The sequence below is a fragment of the Idiotropiscis lumnitzeri genome, chromosome 2, assembly GCF_059441095.1.
Source record: "Idiotropiscis lumnitzeri isolate Australia: NSW breed Sydney's pygmy pipehorse chromosome 2, RoL_Ilum_1.0, whole genome shotgun sequence".
Taxonomy (NCBI): domain Eukaryota; kingdom Metazoa; phylum Chordata; class Actinopteri; order Syngnathiformes; family Syngnathidae; genus Idiotropiscis; species Idiotropiscis lumnitzeri.
Window position 1 is genome coordinate 2,457,418 of NC_142392.1, and position 27,335 is coordinate 2,484,752.

General features: G+C 48.0%; 4 protein-coding genes across 10 annotated transcripts in view; 2 read left to right on the plus strand and 2 right to left on the minus strand.

Moving 5' to 3' along the window:
* The window catches only part of ppfia2 (PTPRF interacting protein alpha 2), a 28,506-nt gene extending 13,139 nt beyond the window's left edge, over positions 1-15,367 (minus strand). For 2 of the 3 annotated variants that reach the window (XM_088284400.1, XM_088284417.1), the window contains exons 1-2: positions 15,065-15,367; positions 11,390-11,645 (exon numbers count right to left, since the gene is read on the minus strand). In XM_088284400.1, coding sequence (XP_088140526.1) covers positions 11,390-11,638 — 249 coding nt within the window. In that variant the 5' untranslated portion in view covers positions 11,639-11,645; positions 15,065-15,367. The remainder of the gene's footprint in view (positions 1-11,389; positions 11,646-15,064) is intronic. The other variant, XM_088284408.1, reaches the window with a different exon arrangement.
* A 2,842-nt stretch (positions 15,368-18,209) lies between these two features.
* LOC148341205 (cystine/glutamate transporter) lies at positions 18,210-21,413 on the plus strand. Its single transcript, XM_088287884.1, has 12 exons — positions 18,210-18,909; positions 19,046-19,172; positions 19,284-19,399; positions 19,475-19,600; positions 19,665-19,764; positions 19,839-19,883; positions 19,960-20,083; positions 20,164-20,267; positions 20,456-20,552; positions 20,635-20,784; positions 20,872-21,049; positions 21,191-21,413. The coding sequence occupies exons 1-12, from the start codon at positions 18,693-18,695 to the stop codon at positions 21,253-21,255; spliced, it is 1,449 nt and encodes a 482-aa protein (XP_088144010.1). The 5' UTR covers positions 18,210-18,692; the 3' UTR covers positions 21,256-21,413.
* Positions 21,411-26,012, minus strand: foxm1 (forkhead box M1). Of its 5 annotated transcripts, none has more exons than XM_088287879.1 (8): positions 25,831-26,012; positions 24,151-24,595; positions 23,711-23,889; positions 23,448-23,633; positions 23,227-23,355; positions 23,037-23,079; positions 22,765-22,949; positions 21,411-22,592 (listed from the first exon to the last, which is right to left on the minus strand). In XM_088287879.1, the coding sequence occupies exons 2-8, from the start codon at positions 24,557-24,559 to the stop codon at positions 21,894-21,896; spliced, it is 1,830 nt and encodes a 609-aa protein (XP_088144005.1). In that variant the 5' UTR covers positions 24,560-24,595; positions 25,831-26,012; the 3' UTR covers positions 21,411-21,893. The 5 variants fall into 5 exon arrangements, with proteins under 5 accessions (XP_088144005.1, XP_088144008.1, XP_088144006.1 ...); XM_088287882.1 differs by lacking the exon at positions 25,831-26,012 and adding an exon at positions 25,059-25,279 and having other exon boundaries at positions 22,765-22,943; positions 23,037-23,076; XM_088287880.1 differs by lacking the exon at positions 25,831-26,012 and adding an exon at positions 25,059-25,279 and having other exon boundaries at positions 23,037-23,076.
* Positions 25,586-27,209, plus strand: rhno1 (RAD9-HUS1-RAD1 interacting nuclear orphan 1). Its single transcript, XM_088287885.1, has 2 exons — positions 25,586-26,083; positions 26,150-27,209. Exons 1-2 carry the CDS (start codon positions 25,925-25,927, stop codon positions 26,729-26,731), a joined length of 741 nt encoding a protein of 246 aa, XP_088144011.1. The 5' UTR covers positions 25,586-25,924; the 3' UTR covers positions 26,732-27,209.
* Positions 27,210-27,335: the final 126 nt, after the last annotated feature.

Consider the following 27,335-nt stretch of genomic DNA (forward strand, 5'->3'; position numbering starts at 1 on the left):
TGCTTGTCGCATTATGCTGATTCTGTTAAAGAGATACAATCGAGGGCCCTCGACTTGTTTTTGGCCTGCTCGTGTTTGCAAAGAGACCAGAACGGGCTCCGATTGCGATGCCGGGAAATCACCGAAATGAGATCATGATGTAAAAAAAGACAAAAGAGCACGTAGAAGCCGAAAACCCGGACCCTCATTTTGACCCGCAAAAATTCCAAGACCCTCATCTAAAAAGCCTGACGACCCCCATCGGGGTTTAGATGCAAAAAACTGAAGACCTTGACTACAAAGGTTGAAGACCCTGACCCAAAATGTTTAGTCACCAAGGAAATAAAAGGCAAAAGGTTCTGACCTTAGTTAGACCCATCACGCTGAAGTCGGCGAGGCGCAACTCGAAGGAGTCGTCGTCGTTGTTGCAGAGTTTTCGGATGTTCATGAAGTGGCTCACTGCGAAGCCCTAATGCTTTGCCGTCATGTGATCGCCGCTAATGAACGTTTAGCTTGACACGATTTGGGATTTGGAACGGACGCCAACTCGGGAAACATTTTGTCGTCCCTTTCTGGATTTCCCGCCGTTACGGGACTGGATCAGGATTGGAACAGGACTGGATCAGGATATACGGAATTTGAAGGTGATGAACGTTCGTGATTGACGCAAACCTTCTCGATCGGGCAACTTCAAATTCATGCCGTTGGCACACTGCATCATTCACCACTTTGACAAGACGGCAAAATGTGAATTTTGTTTCTGATGTCCCGCCGTGCGCAAACGCAGCCTGGCCGATTGCTATCCCCGGGAAGCCAATAACCTGAAAATGGAATCACGACGGCGGAAATACGAGATGATGTCCAACGCGCTGCGGTAAAAACACTCGCCGGGAATCGCAAGTCCATTAGACGGAGAAGCCCCTCGGGAGAAGCGGGAACGGCCAATAAGAAGAAGCCGTGCTACAAGCGATTTGTGTCTTGCAGGGAAGGCTTGCGAGTCTTCAAGGTCATGCTCCTGGTATTCCTCTCACAATGTTGTTGTTTGGAAAGGGCAACAGGTCGAGCGGGAGGCAGGATTGCGATCCCAACGCACCTGTTGGCATGCTGACTTGCCAGCTTTGGCCCTTTCCCTCGTCTAGTCCGCAAGTCCAACGATCTGTGACAGCGCTCAACGCACATTAGCGTCACGCGGCCCGATGCGACCGATGGCTGGCATTTGGGGAAAGGTCTCAGGCGGGAAGGAAAACGCTACCGTTCCAGAAAAGGGACACCAGACAGCGGTACGACAACAATACGCTAGCAAAACAATGTAAAAGTGGTATGATAAACCGATACTAAACAATAAGGTCAACCGATACCACACAAGAATCGAGGATTAATTGATGCTAAAGGATATAAATAATAAAAAAAAAAAAAAGACAATAGGATCCAAAACAATGTGATGATACATGATGACAGACTGATACCAAATTGTTCCACGCGATAAACAAAGACAAACAAACTGCGCAACGAAAAGGGGCGACAGAAAAAGTGTCTTATTGTGCTCGAGGTTTGCCAGCATCGCTTCTGGGTGGCTACGGATATGCCGAGCGTTGCCAGGAAAACCTCCTGAAAGCTCCGAGGGTTTGTCAGTGGCGTGTCAAGGGCTGCCAACTCCGCTTCAAACGTCACAGTTCGACGGGCATGCGCCCAAAAAAAAAAAAAAAGGGGAGAGGTGCGCCAACTCCCAAATCGGGATGTTGAAGGGCGCAGTGGTGAAAAAGTTGAGTCAAGTCCGCCGCTCGGAAACATATTTGACGAGTCGAGCTTTGCGTGTTCAGATCACGGGCGAGTCGATGCTAATCAGCTGGTGCGAGTCGCTCGCAGCTTGGCTCCAACCCGACGGGGAATCCTAGCCTACAAAAGGCTGCTATTTATAGCCCCACCCCCCACCCCTTTTTTGTTGATACTTTTGCTGGCTTCCCCGTGAAAAAAGAAATTAATAAAATTAATCCCTCATTAAAAACGGACACGCGAGCAGTTTTTGCCAAATCGCACGGGTGATTTACTTCCTAACGACGACGCCTCGGGGAGAACAAAAAGAGTATCTCCTCGTCCGCATCCCATTGCGCTCGTCACCGTGGCAACCGAAGCGCTGTTACCATAGCAAAGCATGAAACCGCTCAGCCACTCCGCCAGGAAATCGGCCTGACGTGCGTTGGAAGTTTGTCAGGACTCGATCATAAGACAGAGGACGATTAAACATTAACAATTAGTGAAACTCGATACCACTTTTAGTCGGACCGATACCAGGACGAGTACTCATCGATACCAGAACAAAAATTTTAGAAAAATGTTACAATTACAAACTTATTAGTGTTGAATTTCCAGGTACAATCTCTGGTGATTGTAAAAATTTTGTAGAAATTTTAGACAAGAAAAACAATTTCCGGCATGTTGGCGGTTTGTGTTGGGAAAAATAACATGAAAGACACTGGAGCCCAAATTAGATCCTGGATTCCCATCTGTGAAAGCTTTCTATGAACCACATGTCACAAGTTATTCTAGTCATCCCTAGAAATAGAACCAAGAAAGTCGGGGAGGAAAAAATAACAAACTTCCCTTTTCGAAGGGGCCTCGAACGCACCACGTTTACGTTGCATGACTGCGAGGGCGCACCTGTGGCGGCCTCGCCTTCAATAATGCACGACATTCTTTAAAATAAGACTTTACAGCCTCAAATCTGAATTATTCACGGCAGCACTTGAAGCGAGCATCACGCCATGCTACACATGCTATGCTAGCAAGCGCCAAGCTAGCTGGCGAAGAGCCTAAACCTGCAAAAGACCAGACTGAACTAAAGCTCAAATTCTCTTTGGAAGGAAAGAAGGAATTTTAAATAAAGAGACGACTCAATTTCAATTCCAGCCAAATAGGATCAACATTGAAATCTTATTCCAACGACGACCGCTGATCTGATCTCAAGTAGAAGAACAATAACGCCGGCTTCCCCGCTAGCGACATGCTTTCTTATCGTGGCAGACACCCGTGGGTGCGGCCCAGCCGGATCGTCTGCGAGCGGCTGGTTCTGTCGCCACGGCAACAGTTGGCTGAGGGCCAGGCACCCCAGCCCCCCCATCCTGCAGGGTGTCGTGTGGTTCAGGTCAGATAAAATCAAATTGTCATCTTGGCTGGGGCGCACACTTGTGTGGTAGAAAATAATATTCTCATGCCGGTGAGATGCACGAAAATTGATCTTTTTACACATTTATGGAGGGATAATAAGAGATTGATCCAGATCAATCAATCTAACAACACCTAATCAATCAGCCAAACAAGAGGGGAAAAAAACAAACTCATCATTGGATGGATCCATTTTCTTTATCACCCTGCTCCGGTTTCGTGTCACGTCCCTTGTAAACAAAAAGGCTAGTCGCTACATGCTAGCCGCTATATGCTAGCCGCTACATGCTAGCCAAGCTGACTTGGAGTGACAGCCGCCAAAACACACAACTGACTGGTCGCCGGCCAATGACATACGGACAAACAAAAATCTTGGGATGGAAGCACTGAGAAACGGCACATATTACCGAAACTTTGCCTCTGTACCCCGACGGGGTCTTTGTTTCCACTTGACGCCGCCGAGGAGGTTTATTGATCTCAAAGAGGCGGATGTTTGGATTTATATCCCGTTGGAATCGGATGCTTGGCCATCCAAAACGGGGAACGGGGGGACGAGTGTGACATTATGTTGCGGAGCGACTCAATTAAGGCCGTGGCAGAATGCCAGGTGGTGGGGTCAGACGTCCACGCAACATCTAAAAGCGTCCTATCGATGTCTTCATCTTGAAGGGACAATTTGCTTTCGTGGCCGTGTCTCCCTAATGGAGCCGGTCGCATCTATTGATCGCTCGCTGCCGTCGTTCCAATCGGCGCGAAAGGTCGCCACCCGCAGATCCTCGCCTCGATCTTAAAAAAAAGGAGCAAATTTTAGGAGCCAGAAGAAGATTGGCAGCACTTTTAACGAGAAGACGGAGGCAATATCTCGCGCGCAAACGCAAAGGCGGCGTAATTGAACATATCCGGAATTTTATGAGCCTTGCATTATTCACAAGGCCGCCGTAATAACGCCGCAGTGACACAGCGGGAAAATTTGCAACACAGCAACAAAGCTGACGGCCATCGCCAAACACGGCACCAGTTAATCCACCCGTGAGAATCTCGGCGAAGGGAAGAGGAGGGGCGGGGGGGGGCTGTTTTAGTGCAAAGTGCGAGAGTTAATGACAGAGCAGGCCAGACATCCCCCGGCGCTCCCTTTACAATGGCCTTAAAATAAAGGAGCCGTGGAGGAGCAACGCATATTTCCTGGGGTGGGGGGTGGGGGGCCCTCCAGCCTCCACCTGGATCGGTGGAGCGAGGCAACATGGAGTCAGGAACCAGACGTCCAGCTCGGGATCTCTTCGTGGACGAGACGGGAATTGGACCGACCTCATAGAATTGGAAAACGTTCACTGATTTCCACACCTTCATGGAGTCGGGATGACATGGGAAGGGTTGGTGGAAATATTGACGGGATTTCCGATACACTGCCGGGATTCATAGATTGGCTGCAAAGCTATTTAGCATATCAAGGACGTCATCTCTGACACGATGGAGCTGAGGGGGGTGTGGTTCTTGCATTCGAAAGCTTCCTCATCCTTTTAATCGCGATGGAATCCACCAAAGTGGGTCAAACTGCATTGCCCATCTGCCCCACACGGATTTTAACCGCTGATTAAAAAAAAAAAAAAAAAAAAAGGATGGAAAATAGGCCAAACGCCTCCTTCAGCGTGCACAGTCAAGAGACCATCGCCGCGTGTGTAATTACACGCGTGTCATCATCACGCAAGCACACAAAAAGGGCCGACGCTTCGACGCGCGTCTCCGCTCGCATCGGTCACGTCTGACCTCGTTTGCATGCAGACGCCGTCAGCGACGCGAACGGCCAATGTCGGTCTGCCACGCGCACGCTTGATTGACAGCTGTCAGACTCCAGCATTCGGAGTTCAAGGGCATCGAGGGATGTAACAGCGTCGGCAAGTATTCGCATTCTGGATCGACAGCGACTCCAAATGTGAGTGCTCGGTTTAAAACTTCATTTCACCTCCAAATGCTTCAAGACACGACTCATCATCAACATTTTCCGCGCTGGGAGTCGCTTAGCTTCGCCTGTGGTTTGTTGACTCCCTAAAGCCCCTCGGCGCTCCTCCCAGTTGGCAATTTAAGAGAATTCAATTACAAAATGGAGGTGGTGTGCTGTGGCGGAGATGATGAAGATATTCATCTCCGTCAGTGACACCCTCCCCATCCCCTTCAGGCGGTGTGCAAACATGTTGCCATGCCAGAAGTGTCACAGGAGGAGGATTGTGCAGCTGTGTCTACACGCCTCCTCCTCGGGTTCGGGATTGGCGCCCAACCCCCGTCCCCCCCATGTGGGAAATCGACAAAGATACCATGATGAGTGCATTCCTTCATCGACAACAACTTTCCATGCCGAGCAGACATTTTATACAACACCAGCGCCCCGCCCCCCCTTTTTTGGCACCTGAGACGCACCTGGATGAGAATGGACCAAACTGTCCAAATTGGGAAAATATGAAATTGAGATGAAAAAAAAATGAAAGGAAGAAAGGGGGAAAGAACCAACTCAGATTGGCACCTTTAGCTAAATCCACACCAAAATAAACAAATCCATGAGCGAATAAACAACATAAATACATAAATTACACCAATAAGTCAATTATTTGTCCACATTTGATAACAAAACCAAATTAATTATTAATTAATTAATTATTATTAATAATACATATTCATAATTTAAATAAATGCTAAATTTAAATTCAAATGTGTGCAGGAATACAAAATATGCATCGCACAACATACAAAAATGAAACAAAGAAAATACATTATTCAAATTGCCCAAAATATAATTTTTTTAGAGTAAAATATTTTTATGCTGATAATAATCAGAAGATTAAAAATGAATTAATGCAACTGAATAAAAAATACATGCGACCAATAAGAAAGAAATTATGAATTAATCATGAAAACAAAAATAACGCCCAAAACATCCTCAGCCCAACACTTCTAATGCAAGCCAATCAATATGATGTCATTGATGCATGCAAAAGGAGACCAATGCATGTTGTCCCCAAATTGCCTCGACGTGTGCTGCACTTGAAGAACAGCAAAAGGAATAAAAAACAAACAAACAAAAGGGGCAAGTTTTTGCAGAAGCGATAATAACGCACTTAGTGCACCACGTGAAAATCAAACCGCATCATCACGTCAAGATACATGCATTAATTCATTAATATTGACACGCGCACGTCATCAATTTTCTTTCTTTTCTGAGTCGGGATATTCCGTGTCAAAGTCACGTGACTTGCCTGGAAGGTGTAGAACCTGGTGCCGTTGGGCGGGTGCGCCTTGGGGGAGTTCGTCCCCGCGCTCACCTCCGAGAAAATCATAATCATCCCCCGTTACCACATCCCAGATCAAGGCATGACCGCCGTCGAGCAAACAAAAGAACAAATAAATAAATAAAATCAACGCAATCAGGACGCGCGCGTGCACTAGGCGGTGGCGGCAGCGCGCCCGCGCGAGCCGCCCAGCAGCGGCGAAGAGCCCGAAGAGGAACCGCGCCAATCAGGCTCCATGGCGACACCGCGGCGGCGGCGGTTCTGTGCGGATTAAGCACGACCCAGCAACCGACAGGCACCCCCCCCCCCCAATACCACTTCTACGCCCCGCACGATCGCGCTTCCTCCTCGCGAACCAATCAGCTGCGAGAGCATCACAACAAGACGCGCCCGTATGTCAGTCCAAATAAATACAGAAAGAAATAACCCGAATACAGCGAATCATAAAATTCTACGAAAAGGAATTTTTACAAAAGACATGCGCTTCAAGTCAGTCATTTTCATTTGGATTTCAAGGGCTGTAGTGTGCACGCAACAGCAACAGGTGGCGCCAGAGCTACGAGCTTCGCTCTCAGCCAATCAGCGGGGAGAGTAAATGAGGCGAGACAGTCCACAAATACAAATTCTAGACACATTTAAAAATACCAGGGCCTAATGGAACTCACTAAATTTGATGCTGAGGATTTGCAGCCACGAGTACACATTAGGCAAACTTTTTTGGTCGGTGTGTTTAATTCGCTCAGCGTGAAAGGAGCCTCCAAAAAAACAAAAGAAAAGAGAAAAACTGATTGACGTCGTTCATCTTGGAAGAGTTTCTGTCTCATTTTTTTATTTGCAGCAAGTGCAACACAGAAACATTTCCTCCCACTGCTTCTCTCTACTTTATTTGCAACTTGGGCCTCATCAATCTTGCAATTGACGACCGGCAGGAGGAAGAGAAAAACGATGGGGAGGCAAATCTCATAAGTTCCTCATTAACGCCCCCTCACATTAAAAAAACAAAAAGAAAAATGCACAATATAACAGTGGGATCTTTCGTTTTGCCAGGAAGTCTAACAAGGTTTGGAGATGAAAACGCAAGGAACATTTGAACATAAATCCACATTAGTCTCCAAAATGCGGTTAGGGAGCCTGAAAAAAGTTACATAAGAGATAAAATTGTTCAGGGATTTTTGTCATTAAGATTCTTGGGGAAATTAAGGAAAACAAGTGGGAACAAAATGCTCTTTGTACAGTTTTTCAATAAATTCAATGAATAAAGCGGACTTGAGTTTTGCATTTTCCTTCAGGGCTTACTAAGGCAGTTTGGGAAACGCAAACTCCTTGCTGAAGGTCATTTTTTAATCATTTGGCAGGAAAAAGTTGCGCTTTCAAAATCCAATAGCGCCCTCCGGTGGACAACTTTCACACTTGACAGAAACGTTTCGACTTCTTGACCTCAAAATAATCCACTTTAAAAATTCCGTTTCACGAAAGAAATTAAGAGTTCATTTGAGTTCATCAAGATCATACTTCAAAATAATCTGCCGTATAATTTAAATAAAATACAAAAATAAAGATGCAAGAAAATAGTATAGAAATACAGATGTTAAAAATCATGCATGGAGGAGACATTAAAAATATGGTTTTAAAAGTGCACGCATCTGATGAATTATTCAAGTTTATAAAATTTATTTTGTTTAAAAAATACACTTTATAGATGCTGATTTCTTATTTTGTTAATGTGATTGTCAGACAAAGAAAGGCTTTGCAGAACTAAATCGTTGATCTGCATGTAATACCTAATCCAGCCACATGAGAGCAGCATCCAACTGGAAGACAAATAGCGACATCTGCATGCTTTTAGTTCTTCCAAAAATGAAACGCTTTTAGTCGAAAAATAAAAAAAGAATTACAGGGCGACACACGCCTGACTGTGAAGATTAAAAACGGCTGTCAATCGATAGGGAGGGGAAAAAACCCCAAAAGCTTTCAAGTTAAAAATATCTGATAGCTCACGGATGTGACTATTCTAAGATGCAACATTGAAGATTAGAAAGATGCCAGGATTTTTTTTTCTTTATTCCTTTACCTAAAAATAGCCTGACGCCAGCCTCCGACTGTGTTTCCAAACCACGGTCATGCTAATCATGCTAATGCATGCTAACACACGACAGCCTGTGTTCCCCGTCTGGCTGACGCTTATTATAAAAAGATCTTTTAGGCCTTGAGATTACGCTAATTGTGCCAATTCATCTCGCGTGATGAGCAACGGCTCACAAAAGTCGCCCTTGTTTCTTGCCTCGAGTTGTCACGGGTCCAACGTAAGGCGAATGCTAAAAGAGGACAATTGGTGTGGCTAATCCACTGGGAGAATAATTCAAAGTAATGTTTTGCGACCATCTTTCATCTTTCTACCAAGCAACTGTGTGGAAGTGAGTTGACGAGATTCATTTAGACTAAAGTAGTGCTTTGCCGCCATCTACTGGCATCAAATCCTTGCAGAAAAAAAACCCAGTTCTATTATAAGGAATTAAACAAATACGACATTAAATCACTTAAACATTTTTGGGTGGGCGTTCATTACTTGCAAATCTCAGCGTTTCATCTTCAGTCGTGTCTCACCAGAGGCAACATTTGGTCGCGACCTACTTTTTTTTTTTTTTTAGCTGTCACTCACGCGGGCGTGTGTCATGCCGCTGCCTCACTCACACACGCTAGAACTTTCCGCCGAGCTCTCATACTCTATTTTTCCTTGCTAGCCGCTTAGCGCGCAACGGTGGCATTTACATCCATTAGCGCGGAATTAATGGCAGCAGGAAGGCCCGCCGATCCATTAGCTTGACATGAAGTGGCCGTCCAAGTAGGAGCTGAAGATTTGAGAATGTTCTGCATGGCTCAAGGGGCCGCGTCGCGCACCACAGCGCCACATTCATGGACAAGCGCATTTCAATGGCTTGCTGATGAAATGCCGCATGTGAGATCGATTAGCGGCGCGAGCTAAAATGGGAAATGAAAGGGACAAGAAGAGCCCCGCTCTTACCTACGCCGGCGGCTCTTTGCGGCCGAACCTGTGACACTCACATGCCGTCGCAGAGTCAAGGCCCTCGGCCGCGGTCAAACGTCTCTTTGTCGGGGGAAACAATGGCAACATTTTGCCAAGCGCTGTGCGAATGACGCGCTGCTGCGGTGAAGAAGTTGCCACGGGACTGCGACATTTATGCAGGAAATAAAAATAAAATTTTAAAAAAGAAGGCGGGGGAATGATGGTTTTCCACTGGGTGCCTAAACAGCTGTGCTCTCGGTTCTTGTTGTCGACGTCGGGAAATGTTTCCATGCGCTAAGAGTATCATACTGGAAATTGTGACTCAACTAACTAATTTGTAGCTCGTTATTTCATGAATAAAAATTGAATGAATTCAATTTTTAAATAGTGAAGTACAGTAAAGAGTGTTGGGATTACTGTTTTGTTATCTCGAGGGATTTGGGGGGTGGGGTGGCGGGGTTCCCAGAGGAGAGCGCAAACGAGAGAGAGCGAGAAAGAGAGAGCGAGTCTTTGTCCCCTCAGCTGCTGCCGATGACATCATCTTCTATTTCTGGCGTTCAAGTGGCGCATTCAGAGGCGAAGAGGTTAGCGAGGAACCGGCGAGCGATCTCACACCAGGTCATCGTTTCCCCGTGATCAGTTTGAGAGCGTACGACCGCGACAGCAACCGATAGATGACATCACCGACGTCGCATGTTCGCCCGATCCGACCGCGTTTCTGCTTCGGCGCGACGACCGATCCTTTCGCCGTTAACCATTTCCGCCGTATTGATCGGTCGCCTCTGCCGGTACCGCTACGGACGCCGTCGGAGATTAAAGGCTCGCTCAAACGCTAAAAACAATCGTTGCTTGTCAGAAATAAACGACACAGGAGCGCCCCCGCCATCTGGGTCATCATGGGGGAGGGTCATGTGATGCCGAGGCCAGCTGACAGGCCTCGAGGGGGAGAAGGAGGTCGGAAGTACAGTCGATTAACATCCCGATTCTATCCTGCTCTGAACCCGCCCCCCCCCCCCCTCGGAAGTCTGCGTTGTGGCGATGACACGGATTTATTTCCGTTGGGATTCCGATTTGAAGGCACGATTGCGACGTCGGAAAGCCATCGCCGCGCGTTCCCTACAAACTTTTCGCCTTATTGTGGAAATTCCTGATTTTGGTTGTTGAGCACATTCGGGGCACGGCGGTATTGTAGAATAAATAAACGTGCGACTGCATTTCTATTTTTCAACAGGAAGTCTTGACATTCCCGGTTGAGATGCCTCGATAGAAAGGTCAGCCGGCGTAGCGGCCGGGAATTCAAATGTCACGCTTGGGAAACGTTAACATGATGATTGTTCCTCGATGCTGCGGAAATCCAAACCAGGAGCGGCACACGTGCCAAGAGAGAATCCATCCTTGAATTTTTATTGGGAAAGCAAAATGATATTGTGAAAGTGGCCAGTCATTTTCCTCCTTTTGACTTCCCATCTCCATGCCAAAATTGTGACAAGTCGGCGACGGGTGCACAATTCGGTGCCTATTGAAATCGGACTTCGCGCAGCTCATTCCGGTCGCCGATTACCGCTCTGAGCTGGACGAGCAGGAAGCAAAACGCTCTTTTAATGATTCCGCGGCGGGGGATGGTGCTCCCTCAAGGCCCTTGGCGTGCCCCCCCCCTCCTCCTTCCAGTACAGTCGAGTGCTCAGCAGAGCGGCGCGCAGCCTGCGACAGCGTGATATCATACAAGCTAGCCTCCGCTGGCGTCCTTCGCCACAGTGCCTTTATTTCACCCGCTGGGGTGCGCGGCGACATTTGCAGCACAGATCCGTCGCCATGACGCCGGGCCGCCGGGGTCGAGCCGGGACAACGGCGCATAGAGGAATACGACCGCCGAGACCGAGAGACGGCACTGGCGCGCTAACCCTCGCCAGTTGGCGAATGGTTACGTATCAAATCGGGATCCTACCTGCGGCAGGGCGGAGCTGAGCTGTCTCTGCAGCGAGTCGCGGTCGTAGATGACGTCCTGCAGGTGCTGCTGGGACAGGCCCAGGCTCTCCTGCGTCTCCCTCAGCGTGTCCAGCAGGCGGTCTCGCTCGTCCAGCATGTTGACCATCAGCTGCTCGAAGTGCGAGTCCGGGTCGGACGAGCTGCTCTGCGAGCCGCGCTGGTTCAGCGCCGTGTCCTCGCTGATGGTGGGCATCACCTCGCACATCATCTTGCCGCTGAAAAAAAACGAAAAAAAATTAAAAATAAATCAACAAAACCATTTTGGAACATCTGCCTAAACAGGCTGCGGAAGATGCCGAACAAGATGCATGCAAGATGCAGGGACAGAAATTTGAGTCCCAACTCATTTTCTTAATGTGTCCACTGCCGACTGTATTAAAAAAAAAACGTTCTGCTGTTTGCTGCCTAAAAGGGGTGCAGAGGATCTCAAGCAAGACATGCGTAGAAATGAAAATGCCAATGCTAATAATTGGAGAGAAACCAGCAGAGTGTGCAACAACTTCAGACCCGACTAATTTCAAGAGCCTGAGTTGTCTGCAGTCTAAAAAAGTGGTGTAGGAAGTCAATTCAGGACGCATGTAGCTATGAAGATGCTAACGCTAAACAAAAGGAGCCAAATTTCAGTCACTTCGATAACTCAGAAGCATGAGGATGAAAGCACTTCAGGCCCGACTAATTATCTGCTCAACGTGTCCAACTTAATACAACGTCATACGTAGTTGCTTCATTGTATTCAATTTTTTTTTTTTTTTTTGGGAGATTGTCTCAAGCAGATGAGGGTGACGACGAGTTTAGCACGTAAAAAGGCTGCGGAAGATTTAATCCTGAGAGAATTGTCGGACTCTGACCTCTTCTGAACGCCGTCCCAAAATCAAACAAATGAGGCTGCGGCCTTCCAAGCTAATGCTCGCCCGACTGTCACGATTGTTACGACTAATACTGACAGCGCGTCCAACGAGGCTCGCAACTCTTAGCGTTTCATACACGAGCGGGCGCGTGAGAAGTGCGTTCGGCCTACATTTGGCAACCGTGGCGCAACCTCGATCACGGGGAATCGAAAGACATTGCAAGCGAGCGCCGTAGCGGTGCCGAGCTGGCGATGAGACACCAGGAAGCTGCTTAAGATGCAGTCCTCGCGCCGTCCCCGGTCCTGGCCGGGCTTTTATGTCGGGCCTGTGACCCAGCAGGTTCTGGCAAGATTTCGAAACGCTCCGGCCAGAGTCCCTCCGGCTCGCTATTCAGCCGCCAGCCGCTAACGTTTAAGCGGGAGAGCGGGCCAGCTCGCCGACTGCTGACGCATTCCAAACGGTTCGGCGGCGCTTGATTGGCGGACGGCTCGTCCATCAAGACGGAGGCCCAGTGAGCACAGCGGCCGTGTTTTATGTCGCCGTTAATTGACGTTTTTCTGCTACACGGCACATGCAATCACCCTTTGTTGCGTTTCCGCCGCCGCTGCGACGACTTCCTAAATCATTGTCGGCGACTAAGAAGAATCAATAGGTTGCAGGCCGGCCTTTGAGCGAGTCGACCGGCTAACGCGCTAACATGGTAAAAATGGCATTTTAATGAGTTCTAAATCTGGCTCACGTGCATCAAACGCCTCGTTACCGTCCACAGTGGGAACAAACCAGCACGCCGCAGCTAATTTCATCAATCACTTCCTGCTAATCTCATTAACGACGCTAACATTTGTGCGTGGAGATAAGCGGCGGCCTCGAGTGCACATCAAAAAGGTGCTTCGTGCTCAGCCCGACGGACGGCACGCTGCCGCTTTGGAGATAAGCGGGAGGAAACAACGCGGAGACGGACGTGCTTTAATGGAGCTTAGTCAAAATGACGTTTGGGGAGAATACAAAACGTCCAACGGCAGCCTAGACGGGCAGCGGAAGAAATGTGTTGCGATCAAAATGCTAATTAAAGGGCAGTCAGTCTTTAAATGAAAGACATCAGTCAGTCTTTCTTACAAATCAAGCATTGTAAATCAAACGGTCAATTTTTGTTGGGGCCCGACTCGCCTGCTGCCTAAACAAGGCGTGTAAGAATTCAAACATGAAGTGTGTTCGCATTTAATTGGCAACACAACAACACTAATAAAAGTGTGCAAAGCCTCAGGCTCTTTACCAATTCAGCAAGCCAGGGAATTTTGAACCGATTGGTCAATTTTTTAAAATCATCTGCTGCCTAAAGAGGCTGCAGAACACAAACTATGTCAACATTTCAACGCTAACAAGAATGAATGAAAGATAAACCTCAGTCCGTCTTATGAATTAAGCAAGTGACGGGCAATTAGAAATCGGGTGAGGGATTTTTAATTGCGGCCTAAATGGGTTGCGTGAGTAAGTTTGGAATGCCAAGGCTAATTAAAGGACACCAAAGATCAACAAAATGAGGGATGCGCATCGTAAATCAGCTTGTCGACCTTTGATAGACTGCTGCCTAAAGGGGCTGCGTAAGACGTCAAAAATGAAGTGAGTTGAGATCAAAATGCTAACGCTAATTAAAGGCCGTCAAACACTCAGCAAATCAAGAGAGAGACGCGCCTCAGAAATTAATGGGATGATTTTTGTTGGGCCCGACCAGCCAACTGCCTAAACGGACTGCATGAGGTGGCAGAACATGAAGTGGCACACGGCCGAGCGCGCAGGCCACCGTGTGTGATCAGCACATTAGGGATGAAATGTGCTGCGTGGACCTCTAACAGCACAACAACATTAGCCACGCTGTTTTTCAAGTGTGTGTGTGTGTGTGTGTGTGTTTATGAATGGAGCGGCCCAGATTGTAGCGAGCACTCGCAATGATTCAAACACGAGCAGCAGCCTGCCAACAACACAACCTGGCAAGTCGCTCCAGTCTCACGCTAAAATTCATTCCATCGTTTGATTTGCAATCAAAGCTAAGTCGACGTTAGCATTTCGGGCTATTTTACAACTCGATCTAATCAAGAATTGGACTTGCCGTGTGTGCGCGTGTGTAAACTACATTACCCACAATACCTTGCAGCAAGACTGAGCGTCAATTGATGAGGTGGCCAGAAAGGCTCGTAAGAAAGCGTTGCCTTGAGACAAAAGTATTGGGACACATCTCTTCAATCAATCACTGAAGCCATCAGTGCTCATATTTACGTCGAATCGTGCGGCGACAGAAGAACGTGGCCCAGTTTTGTCACCATTCACTTCCTGTACATGGCCCAATACTTCTGTGCGAATTTTAACGCTGCTTTACATGCAGACACACACACCCCAATTGACGCGTGTGTTCATTGTAAAAATGACATGAATGCTGACAGCTCATGTGAGTGTGTGTGTTTAATGCATGTTCATTCCTTAAAACGGCCTGACAGCGTGTGTGTGTTGATTGTAAAGATGTCGAGTGTATGCCTGCGGCCATTCACACGCGAGTGCATGTGAGTGTGTGCTTAATGCATGCGTGTGTGTTCATTCATTCAAACGGCCTGACTGTATCGTATGTGTGTGCGTGTGTTGGGGGGGTGGGGGGGGGGCAGCATGCTTGGCTATTGTCTCAAGTGCATTACATCATGCCACCAAGCAAACCCCCCCCCTCCCTGCCAGCAATGTCAAGCACACACGCGCACGCACACAATCACCTTGGCGATGTAGGTCAGGAGCGCGCTTACCTTCTCTCCGTGCGCGTTCACGATGCCGACGCTCGGCTTGTCTGCGGCTTGCGCATGCACCTTCTTCCTAATAAAAAAAAACAAAAAAACAAAAATCAAGCTGGCCTCAGTGGTGCGTCCGCGCGGCGTGACGAAGGCGCGGCCGGCGCGCTTCCACTGCCGCCGCCACCACCACCAGCACCGCCGCCTTCATCATCGTCATCGTCATCATCATCATCATGGTCACGAACAACGTGCCCACGACGACATGTTTCCGGTGTCGCTTCGCGGAGAAGAAGAGCTCGAGGAAGAAGAGGAAGAGGAGGAGGAGGAGAGCTGGGAGAGACCATTGAGGGAGACGGGGGAGAGGAGCAAGAGGAGGAGTCTTAAAGTTGCAGCTGTGCTTTTCATCCTCATTAGGAGTTTTGACCAATCAGGAGGCAAGGGACACTTGATTAGGAACACCCCCCCTCTCTCATGCAGATGTCTAGATGGGGGCGATCATGCTCACTTTCGGGGTGTCAATCCAGCAATGGGGGTGGTGGTGGGGGGTCAGGTTTGCCTCGCACAGGTGGTCAAATTATTGGGAACAGCACACGTTCTCCATCATTGCAACAATAAGTAAAAATGCAAAATGGCTTATTTATGTAATTATCACATCAGATTGCAACTTTTTTTATTGTTTTTTTTTTTTACAAATTATGAAAAAAATATACATTTATTAGAAAATAGCAAAAATGGTTTGAAAGAGATTTTTAATCATGCAGCACATTTTCAATGTGAAAAAATGCACTAATAAAATACTACAAAATAGCAAATGTGTTTTAAATTCATGGATAACATATTTTTTCTTTCAATAAATAATTAAAATGACTGCGAAATAAAATAAGACAAAAAAGGAATAAATATAATTTAATGAATTAATTTGGGGACAGCGAAATAAATGCAATGCACACTTACTCGTCTTCTGGTTGCTGTGGTAACGCCCGTTTGTCCAACATGCCCCCAACCCTTCTTTAACCAGCATCTTTCTTCCCACCTGACAGAGAAAACGCATACAAATCAATACATGTGATTATTGACGTGCTTTTAGGTTGTAAATTAAAGAGCAGCAGGACGTCACTGTCCGTGGTGCTGAAACGGAATTCGCTACCATTGTTTCCATTTTGAATACGACAAAACACAAAGACCTTTTCCTCCCAATCAGCATCATTTCAACCTTTGCGAACATTCTCATTTCAAGTGTCTGCTCAATCCAGACGTATTCGACAATGACGGCTTTCCAGATGTTGCATCGGGTCCAACTCCTGTTGCATGCAGCCTTGATTGGCCCGAGCAGGGTTCCAGTTGCCAGGCAACCAAGCAGCTGGGGCCCAAAGCCCACAAACGGCTGCTAATGAAGATTTTTTTTTTTTCCCATGCCTCGCACGTCCTGCAGCTGCTGCTGCACAGGTACATGCAGCGAGATGAACACACAGCAATTTACCGCACTTCCTCCCCATCTCCCGCGTGTGTGCGTGTGGGACAAGGCCTCCCACCGCGGGAGCTTTGATGCGATCCCAATCGATGCTGCCCACGTCTTTTCCTGGCGGAAAGACACAGATGGCACGTACGGCAAACAAGAGTGTTGATTGCCTCGTCCGAGTGGTGCTCAGGTCACAGCGAGGCAGAAGCGCCGTGCCAAACATCTGCTCCAGAGCGCGCTCACGTGACAACAATTTGAAAAAGAAATCATGCTACAAATAACATGTAATAACGACAAAAATATTTCCATAAATACAAAAATGTTTTGCATGTTTTTTAATTAAAAGAATTACATTAAATTAATTAAAAAAATAATTTTGGTGAAAGAAATTATGCCTTTTTTGGGGGAAAAAATTAAACCCAAGTTTGTAGTTAAAGAATACGATGAAATAATGGAAATTTCAAAGTGTATAAAATAAAAAGTTTGTGGCAAGCTCAAGCTTCCCGTTCTTCACGTCTGTCGTCAGCGTCATCAATAATTCACAATGGCGGGCAGGAAAGGATAAGCCGGCCCGCAAATCGCAGCAGCCAATTCCCCCCACCCTCCTTTTCTCCCTTCCTGTTGTGTCCAAAGGACGCATCTGTGATGTTGAATGAATGAGTCATCAAATTCATGAATTCTTGATTTGATCTCAAAGAAGACTCAGCAGGACGTTGCAAAACGTCGGCAGAAGCACAACGCAAGAAATCGCATTTGATGGCAACAGTTCATTATTGGACGATTGGAGGTGAGGGGAAATTTGGATGGTTTGCTACCAAAGAGAGAGAGAAAAAAACTAAACGATTTACTCAAGAAATGGTCCAACTTTTTGGAGAAATAAATACAACGAAACATTCACTTTCAAGGAGCTATATCATAGAAATGTTTGCATTTGGGAAAAAAAATCTACAAAAATTTTCTTCCTAAATTGCAAAGAAATGTGCGTTTCACCCCCGCCCCCCAAAATAAATGACGCGTCTCTTGAAATCATCCAAGGCCATCTTCCTCCACAATAGCAGCATGGAGGGATGGCAGGTTAGGGAGGAGGCGTATCCTAGCAACAAGAAGCGGGCCAAGGGGTTTGGTCACAGTGACGCCATGCAGTCTGGAAATGAAGACCCCCCCCCTCTCTCTCAAACCCACCCCTCCCAACCAAAATTTGAAACGTAGTGGCAGCTCCATTGGCGCCAAAATGGCAGCAGCCCCATGAAGACAAAAGTATTGAGACACGGGCTAAGGCTTAAAATGGCGAAATTGGCAAAAATATTGCGGCACAGGTGAACCAGGAGGCCACAATATATGGACGAGGACACGTGCATGAGGACACCGGGTTGGCGCAAGGCCACCCTCTACTTACAATGTCGGAGTAGCTGAGGTTGATAGGAATGTGCTCTCCTGGAGCATGCTGCCACATCAATCTGGAAAAAGACAAGACAGTAGGGGAATTTGAAGAAAACAATGAGAACACTTCTGCAGGAATTCAAACAGATTGCATCAAGTAGTCAACGTGAGCAAGTGCTGCCCTCTCGTGGACGAAAAACAAAGTGACGCGGCTAGAGGAAAAATATAATGAAGGGCTCCCAACTTTGCTGCGGGAATTCAAACAGATGACACGTTGAAGTAGTCAACGTGAGCAAATGCTGCACTCCCGTGGACGAAAAACAAAGTGACGCAGGCCGCAGAAAAATAACTCCAAGGGCTCCAAACTGTGCATGACTTTTGTTTCTTTGAACTGCAACTTGCAATTTGACACCACGGATGTCTCGTTTTCAAGCTTTTTTGAAGGATTCACCACATGCAGGAAATTAACAGTGGAATGCAAAGCTGCGCATGGTGAATGCCAGCAGGGTCCTCGCAGGACGCGTTGTTGTTGTCCCAGTTTGTGCAGCTGCCTCCCTCCTCCTCCTTTTCTGTGTCACACACAAAAGCAAAACAGTGCGCCCCAGCATTTAAACGGCCGCTTAGTCGACGAGGCCCGGGGGAAAGCGCTGGCTTTGTTTCCCCTCGGCGGGCTCGGGCGGGAGAGCCAATCAGTGAGTGAGGAAAGTTTGGAGGCACAGACACGATTGGGGAGGGATCGTGAGAGTTTGGCGGTCTTGAGTCTTGACAAGAGTGTTGCGGATCGCTTGCGACGAGGTCAGCGGCATGAGGCAGAAGAAGGACGACGACGACGGCGTCGGGCGGGACGGCGAGGCGGTGCACCTGCGGCGGGAGATCGGCCTGGTGCCCGCCGTGTCCTTGATCATCGGCACGGTGGTGGGCAGCGGCATCTTCATCGCCCCCAAGGGAGTTCTGATGAACAGCGGCAGCGTGGGCCTCTCGCTGGTGGTGTGGACGCTCTGTGGGGTGCTCTCCTTGTTCGGTAGGGACACCGCGCAGGACAGCAGCAGCCCGTTTAGGCAGCAAATGATTATCAAGGCCAGTTTCTCACGGTTGTACGGACTCGGGTGCAAAGAATGTCACACTGCAGCGACGCATGATGATGTGTGTGCCTTTAGGAGCGCTGTGCTACGCAGAACTGGGCACCACTTTCAGCAAATCGGGGGGCCACTACACTTACCTACTGGAGACTCTGGGCTCACTTCCTGCCTTTTTACGCCTTTGGGTGGAGTTCCTCTTTATCAGGTGAGTTTGTTTGTGAAATGGTGACGAGTTAGGCAACTTTACACGTACTATTCCTAAATAATCCACTGGAACGCTAAAAATTAAACGATAACGTTCCGCATGTCTTGCTAGGCCGGCCGTGGCCTCCTATGTGTCACTAGCGTTTGGCCGCTACGTGGTTGAGCCTTTCTTCGCCCCCTGCGAAGCCCCGACGGCGCTCATCCGACTGGTCAGCCTTCTGGGTGTGAGTAAGTGTCACATACCTCTTCGTCTCGCCGCCCAAACTTTCCCCCCCCCCTCACTCACCGCTTTTGTGGTCGCAGCCTTCGTGGTGGTCGTCAACTGCTGGAGCGTCACCATGGCCTCCCGCACGCAAGTCACCTTGACCTTCATCAAGACCTTCGCCCTGGTCCTCATCATCGTGCCCGGCGTCATGGCGCTGGCCAAAGGTGGGCTTCGCAAAGCAGACTCGGGTTCGAGCAAGACTTTGAAACGTGTCGTTGTTCATCTCAGGGAAGACGGAGAACTTCCAGAAGGGCTTCGAGCTGGAGGCATTGACGCTGGACAGGCTGCCGCTCGCCTTTTATAACGGCCTGTATGCATACGGAGGATGGTGAGTGATCTCAAAACAGTCCCAAGAAAAACGTGCAAACATCCTGACCGCATGCTTCCTTCTATCCCTCTCAGGTTTTATCTCAACATGGTGACGGAGGAAATCATCAACCCCAACAGGTACTTCTCCCACTGAGGTGAGTCCGTTTTTTTTTTTAAGGGGCAACCTTGCGCAACGGTTGCAGTGTGGTCTCAGGACCATCCCGCTGGCCATCATTTGCTCCATGGTGACGGTGACGGTGCTCTACGTGCTGGTCAACGTGTCCTACTACACGGTGATGACGCCCGACGAGTTGCTGCTGTCCGAAGCCGTGGCTGTGGTCAGTAAGACGACGCACGCGCAACATGAAGTAGAAATAATCAAATTGAAGGCATCACCCCCCCCCCTTCCGCATCGCAGACATTCGCCAACCGCGCGCTCCAGGGCGTGTCGACCGTCATTCCCCTCCTGGTGGCGCTGTCCTGCCTGGGAGCTCTCAACGGGGGCTTCTTTACCTCACCCAGGTGGGCGCTTCTTGCTTTTAACATTGCAGGAGGAGGGCAATTTTTATTTATTTTATTTTAAATGACAGGTGAGTCCAATCCTTTTTTGACTCTCTATCTACGCCAGTGCCATATAATGCCATGCAAAAATTCTGCTCAATGAACTCATCAAATGTCTTACCGGTGCGGAACGGTTGCTTGTGCTCCAGGATGCTGTTTGTGGGGGCCCGAGAGGGTCACTGGCCCCACATCTTCTCCATGATTCACATCCGCAGACACACGCCGCTGCCCGCGGTCTTGCTTCTGGTAAACGTTCGCAAATGGTTAGAAAGTTCGTCGGCAGAGGCAGCGCGATTGTGACGTGTGGTTAAAAAAAACCGCCATCCAGTACCCGTTGGTGGTGGTGATGCTGATCACCGAGGAGATCCAACACCTGATCAGCTTGGCCTCCTTCGCTCGCTGGTTCTTCATCGCCTTGGCGACGCTGGGGATGCTCGTGCACCGCTACCGCTTCCCGCAGCTCCCTCGGCCTTTCAAGGTGAGCTTTTGGCTCGGAAATCACACGCTTGACTCAACCGTGTCGTCGTTTTGCTCGTTGACTGCAACTCCCCCGTCCCGTCGGCAGGTGCCCCTGGTCATCGCCGTCACCTTCACCGTGGTTTGCTTCTTCATCGTGGGCCTGTCGCTGTACTCGGACCCGTGGAACACGGGACGCAGCTGCGCTCTGACGCTGTCCGGCGTCCCCGTGTACTACGTGGCCGTGCACCGATCCCGACTGCCGCCCAGATGGAGGCGCGTGTTCAGTGAGTGGCACGCTGCACCTCAATGCTTTACCCAAAAAAAAAAAACACACAAAAAGCATCATGTGAACACTTTCTATTTATGCTTAAAAAAAAAAAAAACATGACAGAATATTCCACAACGTTACCGACTTTTCTCCTCAGATTACTGCAGCAAGCGTCTCCAAATTCTTCTGGAAGTGGCCCAGCAGGAGGTGAAGACCTACTGAGGAGAAAGCAACTTTTCGTCTTCTTCCAATCCAGAAAGACAGCTTCACACGGGACAATTCTGTATTTTGTTAGACGACACACATAAACTCACAGTAGAAATATTTGCACGTTGTTTCTATCACCGTTAAACAATCAAATAAACTCGAGTTAAACGTTGTGTTTGAAGGCACCCGCACGTTTATTTTCGCCACGGCAGAATAACAACAAAGATGGCAGGAACATTTCCATTGTGCTTCTCGGGACTGGACTTGCATGTTCTCTATCGCTGGTGATGCAAACTCGTGCTTTTAATGACGCCATATATTTGAAACGGCTTATTGCTAATCAACCTGCAACGCATTCTAAACGCCAAAACTGAACGGCGGAAGCGTCTCTCCACGCAACGTACGACCCTCCAAATTAAATAAGAAAATGTGCAAATCAACATGCAAAGAGAGTTGTCGGAAACAAAAAGTGTCAGTGAGGCAGTTCTTCAAAAGAACAAAAACTAAAAGTGTTTCAAAGCGCTGTTGAGCAGACGCGCAAATTGAAGAAATGGTCAATGAGAAGACTTAGTTTAGTCTGTAAAGCAAAAAAAAAAAAAAAAGTCCACTGGGAATATGTCAACCCATCTGGACCGGGTACGTGCGCGACCGGACTACTTGAGCTGCGGGAGGATCTCCGACAGGCTGACGTCGGCCAAGCTCAGATTGTGAACGTCGTCCAGGCCGAAGCTAAGGTCCACCAGGATCTTGCTCAGACTGTCGTTCATGGTGTCCAGCACCAGGCCCTCGGTGAGCGAGCGGTTGGCGGGCGGGGTGCCGCCGGCCAGGAGCAGCTCTCTGGAGCAGGCGCTCGGCCAGCCCAACGAGCTGGACGTGGCGTCGGAGAAGGGGGCCCAGTCCTTGAAGGGGGTCTCGCCCATGCTGAAGGTGGTGTAGTCGTGCGTGGGCGTGCGGGCGAGGCCGCTGGGCGTGCGGATGGGGCTGAAGTCCAACACGCTCTGGCCGCCGCTCTCGGCCGCCGGCTTGCTGGGCGTGGAGGAGGCCAGGCGCTGGCCCGCCTTGATGGGGGTCTTGTAAGAGTGGACGCTCTCCTCCTGGAGGTCCGGCTCCACGTCCAGACAGGTAGACGAGGTGGCGATTCCGGAGTCCCCGTCCAAGTTTTGCGAGTAAACCAGCATTGGTTCTTCGTGCTGCGTGCGCACCAGTCGCTGTTTCCGTCGGGAGCTGCCGGCTTGCTGTTTCCTGGCGAGCATCTTGGGGCTCCTGCGCTGGGCGGGTGTGCACACCAGCTCCTCATTCAGCTCCAATTTGCGCACCTTAGCCGGCGGCGCCTCAGCCTTCTTGTGCGCCACCTGGTGGTCAAACACAATCGGCACGCCATCAATCATCACTGCCATGATGGAAAGGCACCAAAACGAAATGTTCCATCATGACATGAATTGAAATGCCATTAATGCGGAAAAAAATACACGCCCAAAAAGATTTTTTCTTTTAATTCAGAGCTGAACTACGGAAATGTGCCACCTTTGGAGAGTTTCTGCGCCTCTTGGCTTTGGAGGGGCTGCTGTCTGCGTAGCGAGCGGGAGTGGAAGCAAGAGGGCCGACGGAAACGGAAGAAGGTAGACACAGAGAGGTGCTGACGGGGAGCTGGATGGGAACCAGGTAGGAGGGCGTTCGAGGGAGAAGAGGTTTCATCCGCTTCGCTGAACCTCAGAAGGAAAAACAAAAACACAAAAATGAAGTCAACTCACTTTTTTTCTTTTTAAATAAAAAGAATGTTTGCAAACCAAACTCACCAGGGCCATGAGTTGCATTCTTGGGAACAGGAAGCGTTTGCTGCTATTTAAAAAAAAAATAAAAAAAAAACACAAAAATCCACGACAGACAAGGAGCAAATGTTTTTTTTTTTTTAATTTAAAATTAAAAAAAATAAATCAAAGAACCAATCGTGATGTTTAGAGCAGAGCATTCAAACGTGTGTCAGACCGTGTACACCTGATCCAATGTGAGTCCTCGATTGGCCTCAGGCCGAATGGTCCAAAAGGAATGTTTGCCGTCGGTCGACATCTTTCGGAGGAACATTTTATGCAGAGAGAGGTTATGGCGAACGGAATTCTGGAAGGAGAAAAGAAAAAGAAAAAAATAGCAAGAAATCTGCCGTAGGCATTGGTGTCAAGGACGAGACAATGGAAAGAAGTTTTTGGCACCTTCCAGCCCTGCCTGTTCTTGTCCCTGAAGACTTCAAAGTGCTTCTGGAGCCAGTTGTAGATCTCCTTCAGGGACATGAGGCCGTCCTTGCTGCTGTTGATGGCAAACTGGATCATGGTCATGTAGGAGAAGGGCGGCTTCACGGACGGGGCGTCTTGTGCGCCTGCGATGGGCGCTGCGGTGCTCTGCAAACGTCAAGCGAAAGAAAGTTTGAGCAATTCCCATTTGAAATTTTACGGGGCAAGAAGTATGAAAAAATAACCTTAGGTAGTGAGTTGCATGCCGCTTCAGGCACAGATGGCACCATACAAGAACTTCCTTCCAACATGGCGACCGCAGTCTGGTTCTCTTTATTGAATTTGTCAACGCCAGGTCCCGGCTGCAAAGTATTGCAACTTTCCAACCACTGCACGTTGGTGAGGCTGTCATCTTCCCTTTTCACTGGAATGCAACACAGAATGGATGTCAATGTAATATGCGCCCCTAAAGTTCAAAAGAATCATTCACATGGATTATAAAGACAAACGGGCAGACGTGAGTAGACCAAACGTGCTCACCACTCACCCGGTGTGTCACACTATATGTATCATAAATGTTGCAGAGAAATATTTTAATGTATTTCCCTAGCCGTGTTTTGTCAACTACATGGATTGGCTTTTGACTAAAAACTGTCTATTTGTTGTGCAACTACAAAATTCCTACGTTGTTTAACTCCAGTCAGTGCAGCGCTCTGAAACACTTGTTGTCCAATTGCGCTCCCTGGAAAGAGGGGGTCCTTGTCCGTCATGCCCAGCAAGGCCGAGTCCAGGGTGCCGCCTTCACCCAGGAGGATAAACTTGTTGGGCCCCTGAGCGCCGTGCTCCTTGCCCTTGACTGTCAGCGCCTCAATGACGTTGCGCAGCTCGGCCGTCTTGGGAATGACCACCACCTGCGTGCTGGGGAACAAGGGGTGATCCAGAACGCGCACGTTGACCGGGAATTGCTGAGAGGAGGATGAGCTCCCCGGATCTTCTCGGGGAAGTGATACATCCTGACTCGTGGTAGGGCCGCTCTGCTGAAAGGGCAGCTTGCGTCTTTTGAGGATCAAGGGTCTTCTTGGGCTCCGTCTCATGGTCAACCAGTTGCACAAAAATGTCACCCAGATATGCTGGAAAAAAGATCATCAATTAACAACCAGTTAACATATTCCAACATACAGTTAACCTCGCCCGAAATTGCTTTGGGTCTGAATGTGCTTTTCATGGTTACATACACTTTTTATTTTCCTTAAATCTACGTTTTAATGTGATTAGACTATCAAAAAGTCACATTGTTTTATTCTTAAATAGTATTTTCACGTTGAACAAGGACAAAACAGAATTGACGTATGATGTTCATACGAGTCACAAGCTACGAGCTACGTAATGTTTGAACATTTGAAAACACATTAACTTATGAACTATACATTTTGCTTTTCAGAAACACTAAACATATAGATTCAATCACGAACGCGAAAACACAATCTGGCCATTGCTAGATTGTTTATTGTTATTTGAAGAGATAAAATATGATTAAGAGCTAGGCTAGGCTAACTATATAATAATTGCAAGCAATCGTTACCCGGGCCTCACCTTCACATTACGGCGATGGCGGCGTTTCCTGCTTGTCGCCAAATAGTGGAATTAGTTCTAACACAAGTAATGCGGAAAAAACGACGAATTAGACACGCTTTAGAGTTTTAAACACGACGACTCTTTCTTCTTTTTTTTAGCAATAAAGGTTTTTTGAATTTTGGCGCTGAGGATGCTGCGGTAGCGGCTCTTGTCACATGGTTTGACAACCACCCAATAGTGGCAAGTTAGGGAACGTGTTAGCCAATCGGATGTGAAATTGGAGTTAACTGGGAAGTGTCTCGAAACTGCGGCTGAACCAAAAAGATGACGAAATACAACAAAGTAACTGATGGTTATACATCATGTGTATTCAATCGCCGCAGCAAAACAAAAGAGCACATTAAAGCAATAACTTTAAGTAAAATAAACGGTTTTTATTTCCTTCAATAAACAGATATGTTCTATTTTGGCGCTGCTTCGGTGGGGGGCATCGTCGTGGTCACATGGTTTGACAATGAACCAATAATAGCAGCTCAGGGAAAGGTGCTGCCCAATCGGATGTTGAAACTGGACATAATAGGAAGTACATCGTAACAAAACTACAGCGAACCGAAACGTAGAGCAAAAACAGCTAAATCAATTGCTAAATATCCGTGATATATTTATAGAGTTCCCACAATGAAGCATAAGAAGATTCCGTTTAAGGTGTGTAAACTTTTAGATTGGTGTTAAATATAACAGGAAGCATCTTATTCGTGCAAACATGTCGTTAGTGTAGAACGTGGCATACCTCAAAAGCGACGCGAAAGTCTCATTTGGAAGTGAACTGTCACTCAAATGAAGACATTTGATGTCCCGCTGGTCTTCGGACATGTTGTCTTTTAATGCCTCGCAAAAGCTCCAAGACTGCGAAGCCTCCGTTGCTTTTCGCTGAGCAGCCTGTGTGCGGCGCTAGACTCCCACCCTGTCCTGAAGTCCGTTCTGCCTTGCATCCTAAAGAGTTCTTCCCTGAGACGCAATTGCACAGCAACCTCAACTCCTGGGTAACTTAACATACACGCACACATACGTTTTGCAGCATATAGTTAACCTGTTTTTGTTTTTTTAAGGTAAACCCACAGTTTGACACATCACTGGAGGCCGCAGCTCCCACGTCGAGACGTGTCCGGCGCAGGAAGTGCATCCCGGACACTTGCAGCCAGCTGTCCAAGAAGACCACCGACAAGTTCCCCTCGCTGTTGTTCCAGGCTAACGGACACACTCAACATCATCAGGTGAAGAGATTGCACGTGACCCGCACAGACTCTGGAGGACATCGGTTGAAAAGTGTGGCATGCAAGGAAGATGCACCAAAAAGGCGAGACCTGGAAAAGCAGGACGATGGTGCCTCATGCTCTTCTCCTTACAGTCCGCCAGTCAAAGAAGGAACTTCCATCTGTGCTAATGTGGACACTCCAAAAGCACCACAACAAGGTGATTGTGCCTCCTCCTCCAACTCTTCTTCTTCAGCACAATGGCTCCTCGCCCAACCATGCACGCCGCCACGCTGTGAGCTGCCCGACGTGCTGGTGCCAGACACACCCGAGCGCTACTACAACCTGAAGGTGACCTGGAGGAGGCGGGCGTCGTTGATGACTATGTTGGAGGGGAGAGGACAGCTAGCGGAATGCAACAAGCTCATCACCAGCTAGCATTGACACATTTACCACTTCTATTTACGTGTAAGACATCCATCCAGATGTTTTCTATAACACTTATCTTCTTAAGGGTCGCTGATGAGCTGGAGCCTGCCTTTGAGGGTACCAATCAGTCATATTCACAGATATTGACAAATAAGGGTTAATAAAGCTAATATGCTTGTTTTGGAATATGGGAGAAAGCAGTCATGCCTGGAGAAACACCATGCTAACATTTAGCAGTTTGTTTCGTGGGGGGGTCCAATTTTGACATCATATATACCTCTAGATCTCATTTTAGCCAACTCCCAACGATTGTCTGCATGTACTTTTTCCATCATTGAACTGTATGGCAGCACTTAAATGCATGCCCTGCGTGTATAGAATTGACAAATTAATGACGCCTTATGTATCATAAATGTTGCAGAAAGATTTTTGATGTGATTTCCCACATGTATTATGACAACTGTGGAATAAAAAAATGTTAACTATACACAGTGTCCATTTGATGTTCAAAACGATGCATTGCAGCACGGTGGAGAGGATAACCTGCATTAATATCACTTACAAACCTTTGATTTGTCTCCCGGCGTCAAAACGTTCACTTTGTGACTGAGAA

Excerpts from the sequence above, each read along its gene's own strand:
- rhno1 (XM_088287885.1), top strand. The coding sequence starts at position 25,925 with ATGCCTCGCAAAAGCTCCAAGACTGCGAAGCCTCCGTTGCTTTTCGCT. Across the intron at positions 26,084-26,149 it reads ACAGCAACCTCAACTCCTGG|GTAAACCCACAGTTTGACAC; the intron begins GTAACTTAACAT and ends TGTTTTTTTAAG.
- foxm1 (XM_088287879.1), bottom strand. The coding sequence starts at position 24,559 with ATGAGACGGAGCCCAAGAAGACCCTTGATCCTCAAAAGACGCAAGCTG. Across the intron at positions 23,356-23,447 it reads AGAACAGGCAGGGCTGGAAG|AATTCCGTTCGCCATAACCT; the intron begins GTGCCAAAAACT and ends TTCTCCTTCCAG. Across the intron at positions 22,950-23,036 it reads GAATGCAACTCATGGCCCTG|GTTCAGCGAAGCGGATGAAA; the intron begins GTGAGTTTGGTT and ends TTTCCTTCTGAG.
- LOC148341205 (XM_088287884.1), top strand. The coding sequence starts at position 18,693 with ATGAGGCAGAAGAAGGACGACGACGACGGCGTCGGGCGGGACGGCGAG. Across the intron at positions 19,400-19,474 it reads GGTCAGCCTTCTGGGTGTGA|CCTTCGTGGTGGTCGTCAAC; the intron begins GTAAGTGTCACA and ends TTGTGGTCGCAG. Across the intron at positions 20,084-20,163 it reads TGTCCGAAGCCGTGGCTGTG|ACATTCGCCAACCGCGCGCT; the intron begins GTCAGTAAGACG and ends TCCGCATCGCAG.